At 31.4% G+C, this 18,955-nt stretch overlaps 1 protein-coding gene across 1 annotated transcript; it reads right to left on the reverse strand.

The window, feature by feature from the left end:
- Positions 1-443: 443 nt before the first annotated feature.
- On the reverse strand, positions 444-3,300 carry LOC132035284 (peroxidase 9). The gene is made up of 4 exons (XM_059425558.1): positions 3,028-3,300; positions 2,224-2,415; positions 1,644-1,809; positions 444-971 (listed from the first exon to the last, which is right to left on the reverse strand). The coding sequence occupies exons 1-4, from the start codon at positions 3,250-3,252 to the stop codon at positions 559-561; spliced, it is 996 nt and encodes a 331-aa protein (XP_059281541.1). The 5' UTR covers positions 3,253-3,300; the 3' UTR covers positions 444-558.
- Between the last annotated feature and the right edge of the window lie 15,655 nt (positions 3,301-18,955).

The raw sequence follows: 18,955 nt of genomic DNA on the forward strand, positions 1-18,955 counted from the left end.
GCATTGGATAATGCAAACTCACCATATATGCTATATAAGTCGGATTGTGTTTGATAAACGCGGCGAGGACGAGTTCGAGTTAATATGAACAACACTTATTGAGGTCTTGCGAAATGGAAAAAGAGAGAGAGTTTAGGGGGCCGCATATGCATTAAGCCTATTTAAAATAATATATAATGAAAATAACTTGACATGCAAAATTGCTTCCTAATCAAGCCGCTGAAGGGGATATTTGTTTATAGTAAGTGATTCGAGCCTTACTGGATAGTATCCGCCCCGCTTAAGCCACATTAAGTTATTAGGGGTCTTTTGATGATGAAAAATCAATTTCCCCTTTCATATCTTATGAAAAATGGTTTCCTCGGAGGGAGTAAGTCTTTTTCATTTATAAGAATACAAAATTAAAAAACATACGAACTTCTTAACATATGATATTTTACAACAATAAACAGCTTACAAATTCATAATCCATACTAATCAAAGCTTTATGCATAAGAAAAATTCAGGAATCAAACATGATCATTCAATTTATTAATACATAGTTAATTACTAGAAAATTCAGTTAACTCTGCGACAATTCTTCCTAATTTCACCCTTCAGCTCAGTTAAAGGATTAATATTCCCCATTTTCACCATAGACTTAGCAAATTGTTGGAAAAAAAGTGCATCATTCTCAGCATAGCTCTTCACCAATTCCTTAGTCGTTTTTACATTCCCAGTAAGAAGCACTTCATCTGAGTTCAAAAGACCTTTGCCCCATAGCAATAATTTGAAGTATGTGTTATCAAATCTGACTGGTGATGCAACATCTAGAGGAGAAATATTATTGTCTCCACCACTTGTTGGACAAATTGATTTTAAACCATTGTAGTAAGTTTTTTCTAGAGTTGCATCTGGCAAATTGTCACCATTTTGATTGTATAGCCTTTGCCTAAATGACACACATCTTGCCATCCCTATGGTGTGCCCTCCTGTTAACATATCGGGTTAAAACAAACTACCAAATGTGAGTATGTTTGGTACGACGAAAGTCATATCGGTATTTGTTGATGAGTGGAAAATATTTCAGAAAAATATATATTAAAGATTGATAATAATATTTCCAAATTGATGAGTGTTTTGTTGAAATTATTGAGTACTACAAATTGCATAATACTCCATCGGATCCACAATAAGTAATTTTCTAGCCTTTAAAATTTGGTCTATTTTAAAAAATCAAAAAGGTATTAAATTTTCCTTTCAAATTAACCGTGTATGATAAATGGTCTGAACAAATTTCTAATAGTCTTTCAATATTTCTTTACATTTTCCTATGAGTAGATTAGGATAGTTTAGTCAAATAACCCTCTTAATTAATGTTATCGAGTAGTTTTCTTGATATATGTGTCAAAACCTAAAAAAGTAAGTACTCATCACGGACCAGAAAGAGTAATGTCTAAGTTTGAGCAAGTAATATGAAGTTAATATTTGAGATAGTTGTAAGAAAAATGACTTCGTCTTTTTTGACTAGCTACTAAGCACCAAAAAAATCAAATGACTTTCTTATGAAAAATTATTTTTTGGAAAATCACTTCGTCGCGTCAAACACAAGCTATTTGCTGATTAAAGAAGTGTTTTTTGCAGGACAAATTAAAATAGCTTACCAGAAAGTGCAACAAGGTCTTCTACATTAAGGTCTTGTTTGTCAAAGAGTGTTATGAGGTTTTGGATTGTTGAATTTGGTGGAGGGATGTTTACATTTGCTTTCTTGAAATTTGCAGTTTTTGAGTCCCTTCTTCCTAGTGGCACTTCCCAATATGGTCCACCACTCTGCTCCACCACATTAAGCAACACTCTTAGCAGAAATCATGAGCTGACTAGTACTTATCTAGTACTAGAATGTTGCTTGTTATAGAGATAAAATTTAGTTACTTTAATATGACAAAAAAGTTGTATGATCTTGCTGTTATATAAGTAAAGTTCGTTTACCATACGTGAGATTATCTAGATAAATCTTTGTAGAAATTTTGCTCCAAGACTAGAAATGGTTGCAGTCTATGTTGCTCTAGCTTTCCAAAAATGTTGTCGTACCAGTGTAAGAACCTCCAAAATACATTAGTTTTGGAGGATCCGCCACACATCCGTCGACAATTTTGAAGAGTCCGAGCACCATAGGTTACAATCGTTTTCATGCATCTATTTTAAGATTAATTGAGAAAGAAATTTTGGAGTTTAGGTGCTTACTAGGACGACAGAGTCACGAGCAGCAAGGGCTAGAATGTCAGCACAAGAGACAGTGTGAGGACAAACTTGTTCTAATTTAGCTTTGATCTCATCGATCACTTCAAATCCCCTCAAAGAATTCTTGTTTGGTCCAGCATCCTTTTCACTTTTGAATGCACTACTCTTATCCAATAATATGGATGCATCACATCCCTACAACACAAGTAAAAGAAATTATTGAAAATTTTGCCAAATTTAGCACCTGATTATTCTACAGAGAGAAAAGGTCCAAATTTACCGTCTTACTATATGAAACGTCTCAATTTTGTAGGTCGTTAATTTTGGAGTTATTCATATCCTTGTCATTAGCAATTTATCTCGTATTTGCAATTTGACTTTAACAGAGCTCCAATGTAGATTAGATGGGATCAGGATACTTCACGAAAAAAGGTCAAAATTTTCTGACTTCTCTACTTTAGACTATGGTTTAAAATCACTTTGTATACTTTTAGATTGAAGCTCTGTTACACTACTAGAATACGCGAATTACCGATCGAATCCGTTGGAAATTGGCTCGTTAGAAACATGATAGAAACGCCATATTTCTGACGGAGTCCATGGCGTTCTAACGGGAACTTTCATCAAAAATTCAAGTTTTTTAGTAGTGGTTCGCATCAGGGGGGAATATGAGACAAATTACTAATGGCAAGGATATGAATGACACCGAAGTATAATGGAGTATAAACTTAGAAGCTTTCACATAGTAGTCAGTAGAGAGTATGTTTGAGCCTTCCTTTAAACTGTGTATAAAGGTTAATTTTATACCTGGACAAAGCAGTCATGGAAGTGAAGTCTCAGTAAAGAAGCAGCCATTCTTGGATCTTTAGCAATGGCCTCTTCTAAAACAGACATTACAATTTCGTTTGCTTGAGGACATGAGATCTGGTACAACTCTGGAAATAGACCATTACTAGTAAAACTGGAAACTGGAAAGGCTTGGAATATGGCACAAGATAAAAAGAACATTACTAGTCCAAAAAGAGAAGCCATAATGGTTACTGAGAAGTTAAAAATCAAATTCTTGTATGATGAATTTAATTTACAACTGCATGCAAATATTTATAGGGAGTTTATGTGACCCAATCAACTAACTAGTCCTCTATTACCAAATCCTCTAATGATAGTAAGTAGTATGCTTTTCAATAGTAAATTGCAATGTGGTCAACTCTTTTTTATATATACCTTATAGGAAATTAATGTCTCCTTTGTTAAGTGTTTCTGGTTTCAGTTCTAGTTCTACCTGCTCCAATGAACAAAATAAGGAATAATAATACGTCAACCACGTTAAGAGTTTGAACAACTTTTGAACATTTCTTGTCCTGGCTGTTTCCTTAAAAAGTTGCAATTGCAATTGATTGCTTAAATAAACTGTCTTGTTAAATTGAAGATTAGTTCGAGCTTGTAATTGAAGAAATTATGAGTAAACGAATTTGGATAAATTTATAGGATATTGTAAATCCACTCACATCGCTTGATTCTTCATGAAATAAGTAATTAGTTACTAATGCGTTGGTCTATTTGGAAATCCCAACTCCAAATCACTACGGGCAATTTGCAGGATTACCCTTTGCTGGGGTGGTCTTTAATTTTTACCCCTAAATTTGTGGTCTTCAACTTTTGCCCTTCAGGCAGAATTTTGGGCCTTAAGACAAAATTCTGCCTTGCGATTTTTTTTTATTTTTTTTTACTGAGTTGGGGTTCGAATCCATAACCTCGGGGTATTAGGTGAAGGGCAAAACTTAAAGAACACCAATTTGAAGGTCAAAAATTAAAGACCACCCCAAATGAAGGCCAATCAGCGCCAAAAAAAGTATTCTTATTAGAATTTTCCCAAACATGTATTAGCTATTTCTTTTTTTTTTTTTTTTTTTTTTTTTTGCGCGGATTGGCCTTCATTTGGGGTGGTCTTTGATTTTTGCCCTTCAAATTGGTGGTCTTTAAGTTTTGCCCTTCGCCTAATACCCCGAGATTGTGGGTTCGAACTTCAGCTCAATAAAAAAAAAATCGCAAGGCAGAAGTTGCAAAATTCTCCTAATCTGTCCATGCAAGGCAGAATTTGCAATGGCAAAATTCTGCCTTAAGGCAGAAATTTGCAAATTCTTCCCATGTGCAAATTCTGCTTATAAGGCCCAAATTCTGCCTGAAAGCCAAAAGTTAAAGACCACCATTTTGAGGGGTAAAAATTAAAGACCACCCCCTACGAAGGACAATCCTGCAAATTGCCCTAACTATTTCACCTTTTGTCCAGCATAAAATAATATATAGATTCACTCATGTATTAGTTATGTGAGTTTCTAAATTACAAACCAAACACCATATTAATTTTATACATAAATAACTTACCTCATAACCAGCTACCAAACATAATATTACTTATGCAGAATTTAATACCTGCATAAGTCACTACCAAACGACCCCCTAGAATTGCAGGAAGAAAGCTGCATTACCTGGCTATACTAGAAAATTGTGTAAGATTAAAAAGACTAAATTAGAAAAACATAATTGTGGACCCATTGGGATGCTCAGCTTTTATTAAGGGGCAATTCGCATGAATGCCCTTATTTTGGGATGGTGTTTAATTTTTGTCCCTCAAATTGGTGGTCTTTAATTTTTGCCTTTCGCCTAATACTATGAGACTTGGGGTTCGAACTCCGGCTCAATAAAATAAAAATCGCAAGACAGAGTTTTATAGCTAACTTAGGCCTATTCGGGCCAAAGTTAGGTCTGCAGGCAGAATTTTGCACCTTCAGGCAGAGTTTTGATAAGGCAGAGTTTTTAAGATAGAGTTTGAAACTCTGCCTTAAGACAGAATTTTACATTGAGGCAGAATTTTGCCTTAAGGCAGAGTGTCGCAGGCAAAACTCTGCCTTGCGAATTCAAGTTATACTTGACAATTTTTTTAAAAAAATTTTGACTGAGCGGGGGTTCGAATCTGGAACCTAGAAGTTTTAGGCGAAGGACAAAAATTAAAGACCAACAATTTGAGGGGCAAAAATTGAAGACCAGTGCATTTGAAGGGCACTCCGCACAAAAAAAATGTTTATTAAGTCCTTTGCAGGGGCGGATTTAAGTGGAGGTGAGGGTGAACACCCTCGGTAAAAAATTACAGTGTATATATAAAATAGATTTTCTGTGTTTATGTACATATATTAACTTTCGAACACCCTGAGCATATGCAAAATGTTAGCTCAAGCGGTCCAGGGTGTTCAAAATTATCTCTAGCATCCTAGATTCAATTCCCATCAACAATATTAGCTTTTGTTATTTTTTTTAAGTGAAAATCTTGGATCCGCCACTAGTTTCTTTCTTGACTGATGATGCATGTATGACCATTTATTTTTTCTACCATTTAAAATTGTAACCTTTCCAAGTGTAATGAATTAGCTTTTATGATCAGAAGATTAACCAAAATCCAATTAAATTCAAAATAGGGTCATTTTATCTTTCAATACCAGTGTACAAATTCCATTAAATGAAGAGTCACAATATAAAACTAAGGTAGGGATTTAGTAGCTCAGTTGGTTGGCTACCTGAACTTGCACCTTGTTGGTGAGGGTTCGAATTCCCACGTTGTAATCTCCTCTCCCATTTTCCCTTCCCCTACCCCTATGTAATAAAAACAATTTAACAAAAAAAAAATGAAAAAAAAAAATATAAAACTAATAGCAACTGTCTGGATACTCCCATTAGTTATGTGCCGGTTCATATCTCTGTCAGACTGCCTATTTAAGCCCCTTTGCCTTGCTGCTACAATGTTCACTCTTCTCTTTGTAATATAAATCTAGGCATAGAAAAGGTGATGTGACACCTTTCTATGGCCTAAAATCACATTTATCTTTTTTCTCTCTTTTTTGAATTTTTCCTCATTTAAAAATTAATGTTCTATATTAAAAAACCAAAACATTACTCAATTATCTTAATTATAACTCTTAATTCTCGTATTCTCTTCCTCTTCTATTCGTTATTTTTGTTCTAATAAAGAAGGAAAATGAAAAATTATGAAGGCAATTAAGAATTGTAGTAAATGGAAGACCATGAAGAGTCACAGCAAAGAGCTGCATTTTTTCACTCGACAGGGTGTTAATGATCCTTTTTTCTTAATTATATTACTTTTTAGTTATTTCTCTTTTTTGGCTCTTTTTTTAAAAAAAAAAAAAAAAAAAAACCTTTCTCTTATTTTTGTTTGAATTAGCCATTCTTTCAGTTGAAAAAAAGAACATTCTTCCCAGATTATTTTTATGAAAATTAGTGCACTTAATACTAATTTTATTACAATAATCAGCTAATGCATTCATTATTAGTGCACGTAATACTACTTTTATTACGATCAATACATGTATTCAATACTAATTTTATTACAATCACTCTAAATGCATCCTATTAACTCTTATGAGTTATGACCTTTCTCTCTTCCATAATAGTATAGATAGCTTCACCTCCGTTTTCTTAATACATTTCAGTTTTTCTAAATTGTGATTCCATATGTCATTGGTTTTCTCTTTTCTTCTTTTCTTACTTTCTTAGTTTTGGGTAGATTGTGTATTTTGATATGTATTTGAGACCTTTTCCAATGTATTCTTTTATATTTGAGGCCTTTTCCAACAAAACATGCTAAGAATATACAATTATTGCTCTTTTCTGTTTTTGTTTCCTATTATAATTGATACAAGTTGGAAATGTTGAGCTTTGATTTTTGTTGGAGGCTTTTTATGTTTGAATTACTGAAAATTGGAACATCAAGGGCCTGTTTGGAAAGCAACCTGGTAATTGGAATTGGTGTAATTACACAGTCTAGTAATTACACCGTAATGTAATTACAATGACCTGTTTGTTTGTCATAACTTAATTACAGTATAATTACAAGCGTGTTGTTTGGTTGCACAAGTGTAATTACACAGTTAGTTTAATTTAAAAATAAAATTTAATTATAAAAATTTTAAAATTAATATTTAAAAAATATTTGCCTTTATAAATGATATTAAACTAGTTATTTAATAACACATTGTTTCTTGAAAATATGTTAATTAATAATCATATATTTGTAATTAATATTGAAAAAAAATAATTGATATATATTTTTCAAATTAATAATATTTAATTTTAATTAATTATAAAACTTAAAAGAAGACTTTTTTTGTGAGAACATCATGGATTGGATGTTTGACAAAATTTTTTAACATTATTCAAATATTTGACACAAAAAATTCATCAATTCTAAGTGAAAAATAAACAGCATGCAATGTGAAATGACAAGACAATAGTACTAGAGCAAATAACTTAAAATTGAAAATATAACTTAAATTCAAAAGAAAAAGTTTAACATAATTCTCTTATGTCAAATTCCAACATTACATAAATAAGTTCCAACGTAACTTAAGTAAATAATTCAAAAGAAAGGGAAAATATTAGTCTATAACCTCATTCATAACGAAATTCTACTTTAATAACGTTCTTATTATATGCCATGTTTGTTAATGACTCATTATTTTCAATATTAAGAGGCGTAATTTCAAAAATTAGAATAATAACACGGTTATGCTAAACGAATAAAAAAATAAAATAAAAAAAATACGAACAATTACATGGAAGATGGAACTACAAGAAGTAAAGGTTGAGAATGAGAAGAAAGGAAATGAAAAATATATAATATAAAAAGAAAAATACATTTTAAAAATAAAAATAATTAAAAAGTAAAATTAAAAAAATTAAAATAATATAATAAAAAGAAATTAAAAATAAAAAGAAATTAAAATAAATTAAAAATAAAAAGAAATTAAAATAAAACAAAAAAGAAACAAACTAAAAAGTAATAATGTAATTACAGGGTGTAATTATACCAATTGTCAACCCTCCCTTGAGAATTGGAGAGTGTAATTACACCCTCTCAGTTACACCCAATTCTCACCTAACAATGTAATTACTTAGTCAAACAAACAGGCCAAATTGTGTAATTACTCCCAATTCCAATTACCTGGGTGGCTTTCCAAACAGGCCCCAAAGATGCTTAGAGTGTTCCTTTTTTGCATCTCTTTCTTCCCTTTTTATGTTTTTGGTTTGTTGTTGTCTGTCGGTTGGTAGTTGTATTGAATTTGATGAATTATTTTGTTTGCGAAGATAATGTTGAATTGTATACCAACACTCTGTAACAACACTGAGCCAACCGTTTATATGAAGGATTATTTATAAGAGAGATGGATTCGTTCTACAAGTTTTGACTATCCATCTCTACGAAGGCGGAGCTTCATTTCTTGGTGATTTTGACAACGGGTTGAGGTAATTTCTATTTTTATGTCTTCATCTTTTTCTTTCTTGAAACAAATAAAATCAATAACAAATTTTCATATGATTCAAAACATTCTGCATATAAATTTGGTGAATTTCATGGTACCAAATATATTTTTAGGCAGTGGCGGATGCACAGCCAACCGAGGGTGTTCACCCGAACACCCTCGGCAAAAAATTACAGTGTATATATAGGGTAAATTTTCTGTATTTATGTGCATATATTAACTTTCGAACACCCTCGGCAAAAAATTACAGTGTATATTTAGCTTCCTTTTTTTTTCCGAACACCCTGGATGAAAATCCTGGATCCGCCCCTGTTTTTAGGCACGGGAAGTATGAAGTCTAGATGAAGACCATTATAACCTTTATTGATCAAAAGATATGCATTAAGATTAAAAAGCCAGTTGATGCTTAACTTGAATCCATCTTTTATATAAGTGTTCTAACCTATTATACCTTTTTAATGTTTTATTCTATATTATCCAAAAAAAAAAAATCAAATTGATCAATTTCATCTTTGATTATTATATGATAATTATTATATATATTTTTTTTTTTGAATAAACCAATTTCACTTAATTACTCAAATTTCCACTTCATTTTACATAAAACGTATCTTGCTAAACTAACAATCTTTTCAGAAGTTTTGAGTTAAATATTCTTTTCACAATAATGGCTTTTTCTTTGCACTATAGACCTCCTATTTGTATAGGGTTATATTTTGCATTATCTATTTACATAATTTTTTTAGAATTCTATAAAAGTTATATTTTTAATTATCTAATTTTTCATTTTTGTTTACGTAAAATTTTACATTTACATATTTAAAAAATTGTAGGTGTACTTCAATTGACTTATATAAATATAGATATCTTCAATTTCGTACGGGATGCACTTGCTTACCTGCTAAGTATGAACCTTTTTGAGTGTTTATTTTTCGTTTTTTCTTAGAATTCTTTGTTACGTTGTTTGTCTATGGAAGTAGAGAGTTAGAATGTTAGATATATCCTCCGTCTTCTTTATAAGGAGAATTTATGTTTTTTTTTTTGTTTTTTCAATTGTTAGAAAATTGTACTTGTGCATTAATCTTTGAGATACTATTCGGAAATATTGTCAGAGAGCTATTATCAATTAAGACTATATCAGACATGAATTCTAAATTTTTATATATTGCATCTTTATAGTATGTGCTATTTTAAGACCATGACTTTAAGAATTGTATTTTCTTAATTGGTTACTATTCAATTAATATCGTCAAGAGAAAAAAGAAGTATTACTCACCGCTTTATGTAATCGGAAGTCTTACGACAAATAAGTCAGCCACTCACCATATAGATTATTAAACAATATTTTGATTTTTCTTCTCAACCGCGCGAAGCGTGGATATATTTACTAGTTCACTATACTACTCATTATATAATAAGAACAAAGCTTTTTTAATTCTTATTGTGGGAACTGTCCAAGCCATTATTATTATTATTACACAGAAAATGACACTATCGATGTAGAAGAGAGAAAGATCCATGCTCATCAACCAACCATTTATTTTAGAGTTTTCCCGTTATACTATTTCTTTTCAATTTTGCGTAAAGTATCAAGTTAGTTTGGTGGAAACTTTGTGATTTCCTGTATGGTTTTGAAGGTATGAATGTGTGATTTGCTTCTTTTACTGGCAATTCTTCTAATTCGAAGAGAAAGTTTAAACAAATCATTAGAAGACTGCCAGATATAATTTGCACCAACTATGTTCCAATAACACCAGTATCAAATATTACAGAGGAGCTTCATGTAAATTTTGACACATCATTTTAGACCTTATTGTGCATTTGTTGGAAAACTTTGGCCGTCATAAACTTAAAAGTATTTTGGGTTTCAAAATACATTGGGTTATCCATTTCCGAAACTAACTTATTTTGAATAGAAGGCATAGGAATTAATTTCAAATCTAACTCTATTGTGTTTTGGGATTCTGTAATATTTGATGCTTATTCCGAGAAAAAACACAATGAAAAAGTTAAAATGATGAAGATACCATATCAGTATTCCTGTAAGAATTTTAATGACAAAATATTGAGTTAATCTAATTCAATTTAGCTTTAAAGTTTAGTCAAATTGACTCTCGAAAAGCGAAAAGTGCCACATAAATTGAGACGGAGGGAGTAACATTTAGAAAGATTATAGAACGTAAAAAAGGGGATTGGCAACGTGAATTTGCCTTTCGAGTTAAAAGCTATATGTTTAACTTTTAAATTTAAGTTAAAAGCTATATGTTTTAGCGCGGAGTCAAAACTGCGGCGTGAGCCTCACTTTGCACGCCCCTCACCGCTGAGCTATAGCTCACAATTGTTCCAAGAATGTTCATTTCGTAGTATATAACTGAATATTACAAAATTTTATCTATATACACAAAATGATTTTTTGACGAAGGGTGTTCAGCTAACCACCTTGCTATAGTGTAGCTCCGCCCCCGTGTGCAATGTGAGTGAGTTCGCTGGAATATCTGATCGTGCGTGTTATGTGTGAGGGAGTGAAAACGTGGGCGTGTCCATATATAACTGTTTGTAAAAGTTGAATTAGAATGAGTACAATTGCAAATCTAATCTGCAAATCAACATTTTTAAAAATTTAATTAGAGTTGGTTACAACTTCTCATCTAAAACTTAAAATTGAATGGTCACGTATTTGACCAGTTAAGTGACTTTTTAAGTGATAAAGACATAGACACATAGTTGGTGACTTTTCTATACAAAAAAAAAAAAGAAAAGACTTTACTAGATAATTTCGGATAATTAAGTGACCTTCAAAAATGGACTCGAAAAGAAACTCACGCAAAAGCACTATACCCGTCTTCATCATTCAGGATGAAAAACTTGTTCAATCCGAGATAGAACATCCCCATATCATTACTAGCGGACAGATGCTTTAATTTTTTCCAAAAAAATCTACTATAATCATTAATGTTTGAAAGCAGCGTACCGACATTGTGAAGAGAAAGTCGTTGCAAAATTAATCTATATATAATATAAAGTTAGACAAAGACAAGGTGATGTGACACCTGTTTATGGCCTTCATTCCTATTTATCTTTTTTCTCCTTTTTTTACATTTTTTTCTTCCATTTATGTACCTATAATGTATTAACAAAATAGATTAATAAAAGGCTCACAAAATAAATAGGGCAATTGGCGCGAATGCCCTTCAAATGCGCTGGTCTTTAATTTTTGCCCCCGTAATGCGTGGTCTTTAATATTTGCCCTTCTAAGCTAAAAGATAATAAGAAAAAGACTTTCTATCCCTACCCATAACATATAAAAATCTAAAAGTCGTAATGAACCCCAAACATCCAATTAAACCTATCCATCATTTCAACAACAAACCTTTCAATCGTTCCATCGTTCCAACATTTCACGGAGAAATCTCCATTGATTTCTTTGCTACAACATCGAAAAAGATAAAATATATAATATATAGCGTTTCAATTGAATGTAATTCAACTCAATTTCATGCTTTATTAAGTTTAGATTTGTTAATATTTGAAAATAACAACAAATCATCTTCTATGAACTAAACAAGCGATATGCGGTTGAGATTCAATATTGCAAATCATAATTTTACTCAACAACATAGAATTGATCAAATTTATTGCTTTGTTCTGATTTTTATTAGTTTATACGTTCCATTTGATTAGTATACAATGCTCAATGACTTAGACTTGAAATTATAGTAACTTCGATTGACAAAAAATAATCGAGCAAAGTTACGAACAAGTATGTCGGAGGAGGCGAAGTTTACTTTACAAAAGAACAAAGTATCTTTGTTAGAGGCAAATTTCATTTTCATAAGCAAAATAAAAAAAATACACAAGTATTAAGAATTAGACAAGTATGCTTGAGGAGGAGCGAAGTTTACATTAGAAAAGAACAAAGTATCTTTGTTAGCGGCAAACTTTCATTTTTATGAGCAAAATAAAAATTTACGCAAGTGTTAAGAACTAGAAAAGTATGTCGGAGGAGGCGAAAGTTCACTTTACAAAAGAACAAAGTATCTTTATTATAGGCAACTTTCATTTTCATAAGCAAAATAAAAAATTACACAAGTGTTAAGAATTAGACAAGTGTCTTGCGGAGGAGAAATGCGAATTTCACTTTACAAAAGAACAAAGTATCTTTGTTAGAGGCAAGTATCTTTGTTAGAGGCAAACTTTCATTTTCATGAGCAAAACAAAAATTTACGCAAGTGTTAAGAACTAGAAAAGTATGCCCGAGGAGCGCGAAGTTCACTTTACAAAAGAACAAAGTATCTTTGTTAGAGGCAACTTTCATTTTCATAAGCAAAATAAAAAAGTACACAAGTGTTAAGATTTAGACAAGTCTATGAGGAGGAGAAGTTCTCTTTACAAAAGAACAAAGTATGCTGTTAGCGGCAAACTTTCATTTTCATAAGCAAAATAAAAAAACGGAAAAGGCTCAAATATGCCATCCAACTATCGGAAATGGCTCATTTATGCCACTCATCAATAGTTTGACTCATTTAAGCCATCGAACTATAGGAAATTGCTCATTTATGCCATCAAACTATAGGAAATGGCTCATTTATGCCACTCATCAATAGTTTGACTCATTTATGCCATCGCCCGTTAATAAAAATGACTCATCCATGTCATATTTCATTAAAACTGGTTTTACAATACCATGTATGACACGTGGCCTCCAACTAGATTATGGTTGTGGGTGGGTAAGGTGTATGGATCGGATAGTTTATTAATTTGGTATTTAAAATTGGGCTGGTTTAATTAAACGACGTAGACCTCTAATTGGAGGCCACGTGTCATATCTGGTATTATAAAATCGGCGTTAATAAAAAATGGTATGGATGAGTCATTTTGGTAACGAGCGATGGCATAAATGAGTCAAACTATTGATGAGTGACATAAATGAGCCATTTCCTATATTTTGATGGCATAAATGAGCCATTTCCTATAGTTCGATGGCATAAATGAGCCAAACTATTGACGAATGGCATAAATGAGCCATTTCCGATAGTTGGATGGCATATTTGAGCCTTTTCCGATAAAAAAATACACAAGTGTTAAGAATTAGACAAGTCTGCCGGAGGGGGCAGAAGTTCACTTTAAAAAATTACAAAGTATGCCGTGAGAGGCAAACTTTCATTTTTCATAACCAAAACAAAAAAATACACAAGTGTTAAGAATTAGACAAGTCTCACGGAGGGCGAGAAGTTCACTTTAAAAAATTACAAAGTATGCCGTGAGAGGCAAACTTTCATTTTTCATAACCAAAACAAAAAAATACACAAGTGTTAAGAATTAGACAAGTCTGCCGGAGGGGGCAGAAGTTCACTTTAAAAAATTACAAAGTATGCCGTGAGAGGCAAACTTTCATTTTTCATAACCAAAACAAAACATTATTAACAAAACAACACCAAAAACACATAAGATTGCATAAAAATCAAAATTATTAACAAGAAAACACCATAAAACCAAGCACACATAAATTAACTTAATTCATGAAGTTATGCCGAACAAGCATAACTTTATGCCGGAATCCCATAACTTCATTTCAAAAATCAATAACTCTCACTGCCGGACCAGGCATATGTTGCCTCAAACAAACACATTCTTCACAAAAACCGATTATTAAATAAAAACAATGAAGAACAACATAAAACAATGTTCACGGCAAAACTTCAATGATTCAACAAAGAGAAAACCAAAACGCATATCAAAATCAACTAAAACATATTACGACATTCATAATACGACATTCAAAAAACTAAAATATATACATGGGGAATGAAACTAAAGTTCAAAAAATCATCTGAACACTATAACAAGACATTATCATTTTAAATAAAAAAGGATCAATTAAATATAAAAAACGATGAAGACAAAGATATTAATTCAACAAATAACAATTTAACATAAAAACAAATATTGAAACGAGCAAAAGATCCAAATTCATACCTACGTTTTAGAACATATGAGACAAACACAAAACAGAGGAGGAAAGAAGAAGCAAAAAAAAAAAAAAGGGGGCAAATGACGAAATAAAAAGGATTTTAATGGGGTAAGGATAATTTCGTCAAAAAACTTTCATTAAACAGAGTGCAAGGGCAAAAAATTTAAAGAAGACATAAATGAGGGGCAAAATATAAAAACAAAATAGAAAAAGAAGGGCACTCCGCGCAAAAAAAAGAAATAAATAGGAGTAGAAATCAGCCCACGTAGCAATAAATATGGAAAACAGCCCACGAAATAATAAATATAGAGCCCACGTAGCGGTAATAACATTAGCAGCAATAACATGACTTTAATGTTAAATTTTAATTCTCTAATTAAAATGAATAATTGGTACATATTGAATGTTTATGTTTCTTCATCTTTCCCCTCCCTATCATCCCCATATAGTAAGACTTGGGATTGTCTGGTAACGATTTCAAAATAACACTTACTCTTGCATTTACTTTTTGCTTTAAATTTTGGGAGCAATGATCTTTCAATTTTTTTTAATTTTTTTTTGGCATATATGTATGCTCTTCATTCCTTTTCTATGTACAACAGTGCATGCTTTGGTGATAAAAAAAGAGAAAAGACATCATTTGACCCTTGAACTTGACGAAACTTAGTTTAGAACTAAACTTAACTTGTATTTATTTACCCCCTTAACAACTTTCAAGTTAATTAAATACCCCCTTAGCGGGTGACGTGGCAAGAAAGTGTCGTCTCTTAAAAGCGCGTGGAAGGAAAAAAAAAAAACAAAAAAAAAAAGTGGTCCCAACTGTAGATATGTCATCTTCTAATTGGATGATATATTAAGATTTTTTTAATATTTTATTTTCCATTTTAAATTAACTTTTTCCTTTTCTTTCTTATTCTTTTCCCTTTCTCCTTCTTCCAACCCCACCCCCCACCCCCCTGTCTCCTTTTCCCGCCTCTGTCTCCTTCTTTCTTCTTCTTTTTTCCCAGATGCCTTTTCCCCAAATTGCAATATTTCTTCTTATTCTTTTTCCATTTTCCTTGGTCGTTTTTTCTCCCTCTTTCATGTTTGTCTTCTCCCAGATGTCTTTTCCCCAGATTGCAATATTTCTTCTTATTCTTTTTCCATTTTCCTTGGTCATTTTTTCTCCCTCTTTCATGTTTGTCTTCTTCCCGGATGTCTTTTCTCCATTAAACACATAGCCTCTTTCAGGTATTAAATGAGCAAAAGAGAAAAAATGCAAATGAGATTAAAGGTTGAGGAAAAAAAATTCAATTGGCAGGAAAGATTAATGGGTGTCCGCCGGATTATTTTACTTGTTTTTACGTAATTAAGAATGTTATTGATAGTTTTGGAGTTCCATGGTTGTTGTTTTTTTGGATTTTGGAGTTCCATGGTTGTTGATTTTTCCGGATTTTTGGAATTCCATTGTTGTTAATGGAAGAAGAAAGGTAGCCATTGTTGGAATTTCTTTTTTCGTTGCAGCTGGGGTGGGGGTGGAGGGGCGGAAGAAGGTGGGTTTGGTTGTTTGGTTGGGGGTGGGGGTTGGCGTGGTGGTGGCGGCGGCGGTGGTGGTGTGGTGGAGGCGGCAGTGGTGGTGGCTGCGGTGGGGTCCATTTTTAATAAAATAATAAAATAGGGAAAGAATGAAGAAGAAAGAGAAAAATTAAATAAATAAAAATAATTAAAAAAAACATTTAATGACGTGGACCAATCACCAGGCGAGTGGTGAACAAAACTTAGATCTCAACTGGTCCAGGTCGCTAAGGGGGGTATTTAATTAACTTGAAAGTTGTTAAGGGGGGTAAATAAATACAAGTTAAGTTTAGTTGCTAAACTAAGTTTTCGTGCCAAGTTCAGGGGTCAAATGATGTCTTTTCTCATAAAAAAACAACTAGAAGTAACATAGAAAGAGGGGCTGACTTGTATAGGTAATTTTCTTTGTCCTCTTTTATCTATTTTTCCCGGTATGGGGATGGTGGATTTATGATGGAGAATTTGATTGATATACCTATTTGATACTTTTTAGTTCTGGCTAAATTTACTTGTATAAACAAGTTTATAATAGTGGAAATGTTGAAATGTTCACTTCTTTAGGATTATGATGATGTGCCTCGAGTGATAATCATTTAGTTATTGTTTTTCTCTGCTGTGATTCTTAATTTGAATATGCAAAAGGAGGAAATTGAAAGATATTCTTTTGTTGTTGAGGTGCATTTTCTTATTTATTCTTTATTTTTGTTATGGTGTGTTTTTGATAACTATTTAATAGTAACCTTTTTTCCTCTGGCATAGGAATTTGAATAGATGATACTAACTTTCTGGGTGTGTTTTTGTCATGATGGTGATTTCAGTGATATTTGTTTTTTCTAAAATATGTAGAAATTGAATTGGTTTTCATTTTATGAATTTTCCTATGAAGATTTTAGCAAATATGAGAAAACAGAGTTATACATTATTTTTAACAAGTAGCTAATTAAACTCGAAGCTATTTCTATGCGTTTAAAATTAACTCTACATTAAAATCCTTTAAGAATGCCGGCCAAAATATAGTATAGACAGTTATTTTATATAAATATATAGATAGCTATTTTATATAAAATAGATACAAATAGTTATTAAAGTATTAATTTGTTGTTCTAAATTTATAGGAGAGAAATGAGAATGATGAGATGTTGACAGAATCAATTTAACCATAAATTGGAGTAAATTAAGGAATTTGTTTGGTTAATTTGGATGGGATCCAGTAAGTTGTAAAACACGGCTGCAATTTGCAAAATATATTTTAGAAATGTAACAAGTGAGAAGAAAGGTAAAAAGAAAAAGAGAAGCAAGAAATAAGAAAGGAAGAAATAAGAAAGGAAGAAAAAGTTGTGATTCACAGTGCATCTATTACGTGCATGACCACGTAAATTTATGTTTCTCTTTTATTGTATATTCTTTAATAAATTAGTAAAAACATAAAATTAGCTAAAAAAAAATTGATAGTACTTTTTATTTTCATCAAATGAATGACACTTTTATTTATCAGTTGTGATTTTCCGTTTTTCTTATATATTTTTAATCATGACATTAGTTCATGGATAGTGAATCACATTTGTAAATGTTTGTTTGTAGAAATGTATAAAACATTTATACTAAATCAAATTATCAAAGCTATCATTCTCTCTAACATTATCATTTTTTGTTTTCTTTAAATTCACTAGTTTCATAGTATAAAGTACGTCTCTAAAAATTTCCTACATCTGCAAGGTAATATAAGTTTGAAAACTGCTATGTAATATAAACAAGTGCAGACAAAATTGAAGTTTGATTAATATAAACAAATATAACTTCATCGGATAATCCTCACACTAGTGAATTGAAAGAGACGTAAAAATTTGATTCGTCGTCATCACTAACATATTGCATCATCATTACTAACAAACAGGGCGGGAACTCAATTATTCCTTGGAGACTTAGGGATATCTTGCTCCCCATGATTAGATCTCCAAGATGAAATAGTGACAACGACTTTTAAATATAAGAATTTGAAATACTCAATTGAATATTAAACTAACTTAGAAAGCATATTAGTGGATATTTAAATTTTTTAACCATGTTTAGATATACTACTAGCAATATATGCCCGTGCGATGCACGGGCCGAACATGTTTATCCACTTTAATTAGCCAGTCTTTAAGGTTTATATTTTGAAAATAACTTTTAAAAACATTCTAATTGTTATTATATATAGCAACATATACAAAATGTATTTTATGTACCATCACTTTAGTTATAATTAAAAAATGGAGTTTAAAAGTTAAAAACATATGATGGAATTAAGTCCTTGAGATGGAAAGAGTTGGACTTTTTTCTCATTGTCATGACAATGAAAGTTATTCATCGATGTGAAAAATAAAATTAGTAAGAATATGAGGGAAAATAAATATTTTGATTCTAGATTTTTCCTTTTAAATTCTTTAATAGCTTATATGTATACCGACAGGTTGATATCCATCTCTATTAACTAACTGTTCAGATCCAAACATAAGAACCATTGTTGTATATATTGGATTTTTTAAAAAGCAAAACTAATAAAATATTTTTATTAAATTAATTAAAAAATATATTGTAATTTTTTATATTAACAATTATAGATAAAAAGAATTGTTACAAAGAAATCAAAATTAGAAATATATATGTAATATCGTAAATAACCAAATTTTAATTCTGAAATGAAAATATAAAGTAATACATTTTATAAATGTAAAGAAACAATAATTAGAGAATGCAAATGAGAGTAGAATAAGTAAAATATTGACAAAGAAGAAAAACGGGGATAAAAGTCACTCCCTCCCTTCACTTTTACTTGTCTGCGCTAACATATCAAGAGAAAGAATTTTTTTTCTTCTTATTTTACCCTTTACATTAA

Source organism: Lycium ferocissimum, chromosome 10 (genome assembly GCF_029784015.1).
Source record: "Lycium ferocissimum isolate CSIRO_LF1 chromosome 10, AGI_CSIRO_Lferr_CH_V1, whole genome shotgun sequence".
In the NCBI taxonomy this organism is placed as follows: Eukaryota; Viridiplantae; Streptophyta; class Magnoliopsida; order Solanales; family Solanaceae; genus Lycium; species Lycium ferocissimum.

What these genes read in the sequence shown, in the direction of transcription:
- LOC132035284 (XM_059425558.1), bottom strand. Translation starts at nt 3,252, where the DNA reads ATGGCTTCTCTTTTTGGACTAGTAATGTTCTTTTTATCTTGTGCCATA. An exon ending in TCCATGACTGCTTTGTCCAG is followed by an intron (nt 2,416 to 3,027) that starts GTATAAAATTAA and finishes CTTGTGTTGTAG; the next exon opens with GGATGTGATGCATCCATATT. An exon ending in CTCGTGACTCTGTCGTCCTA is followed by an intron (nt 1,810 to 2,223) that starts GTAAGCACCTAA and finishes GTGGTGGAGCAG; the next exon opens with AGTGGTGGACCATATTGGGA.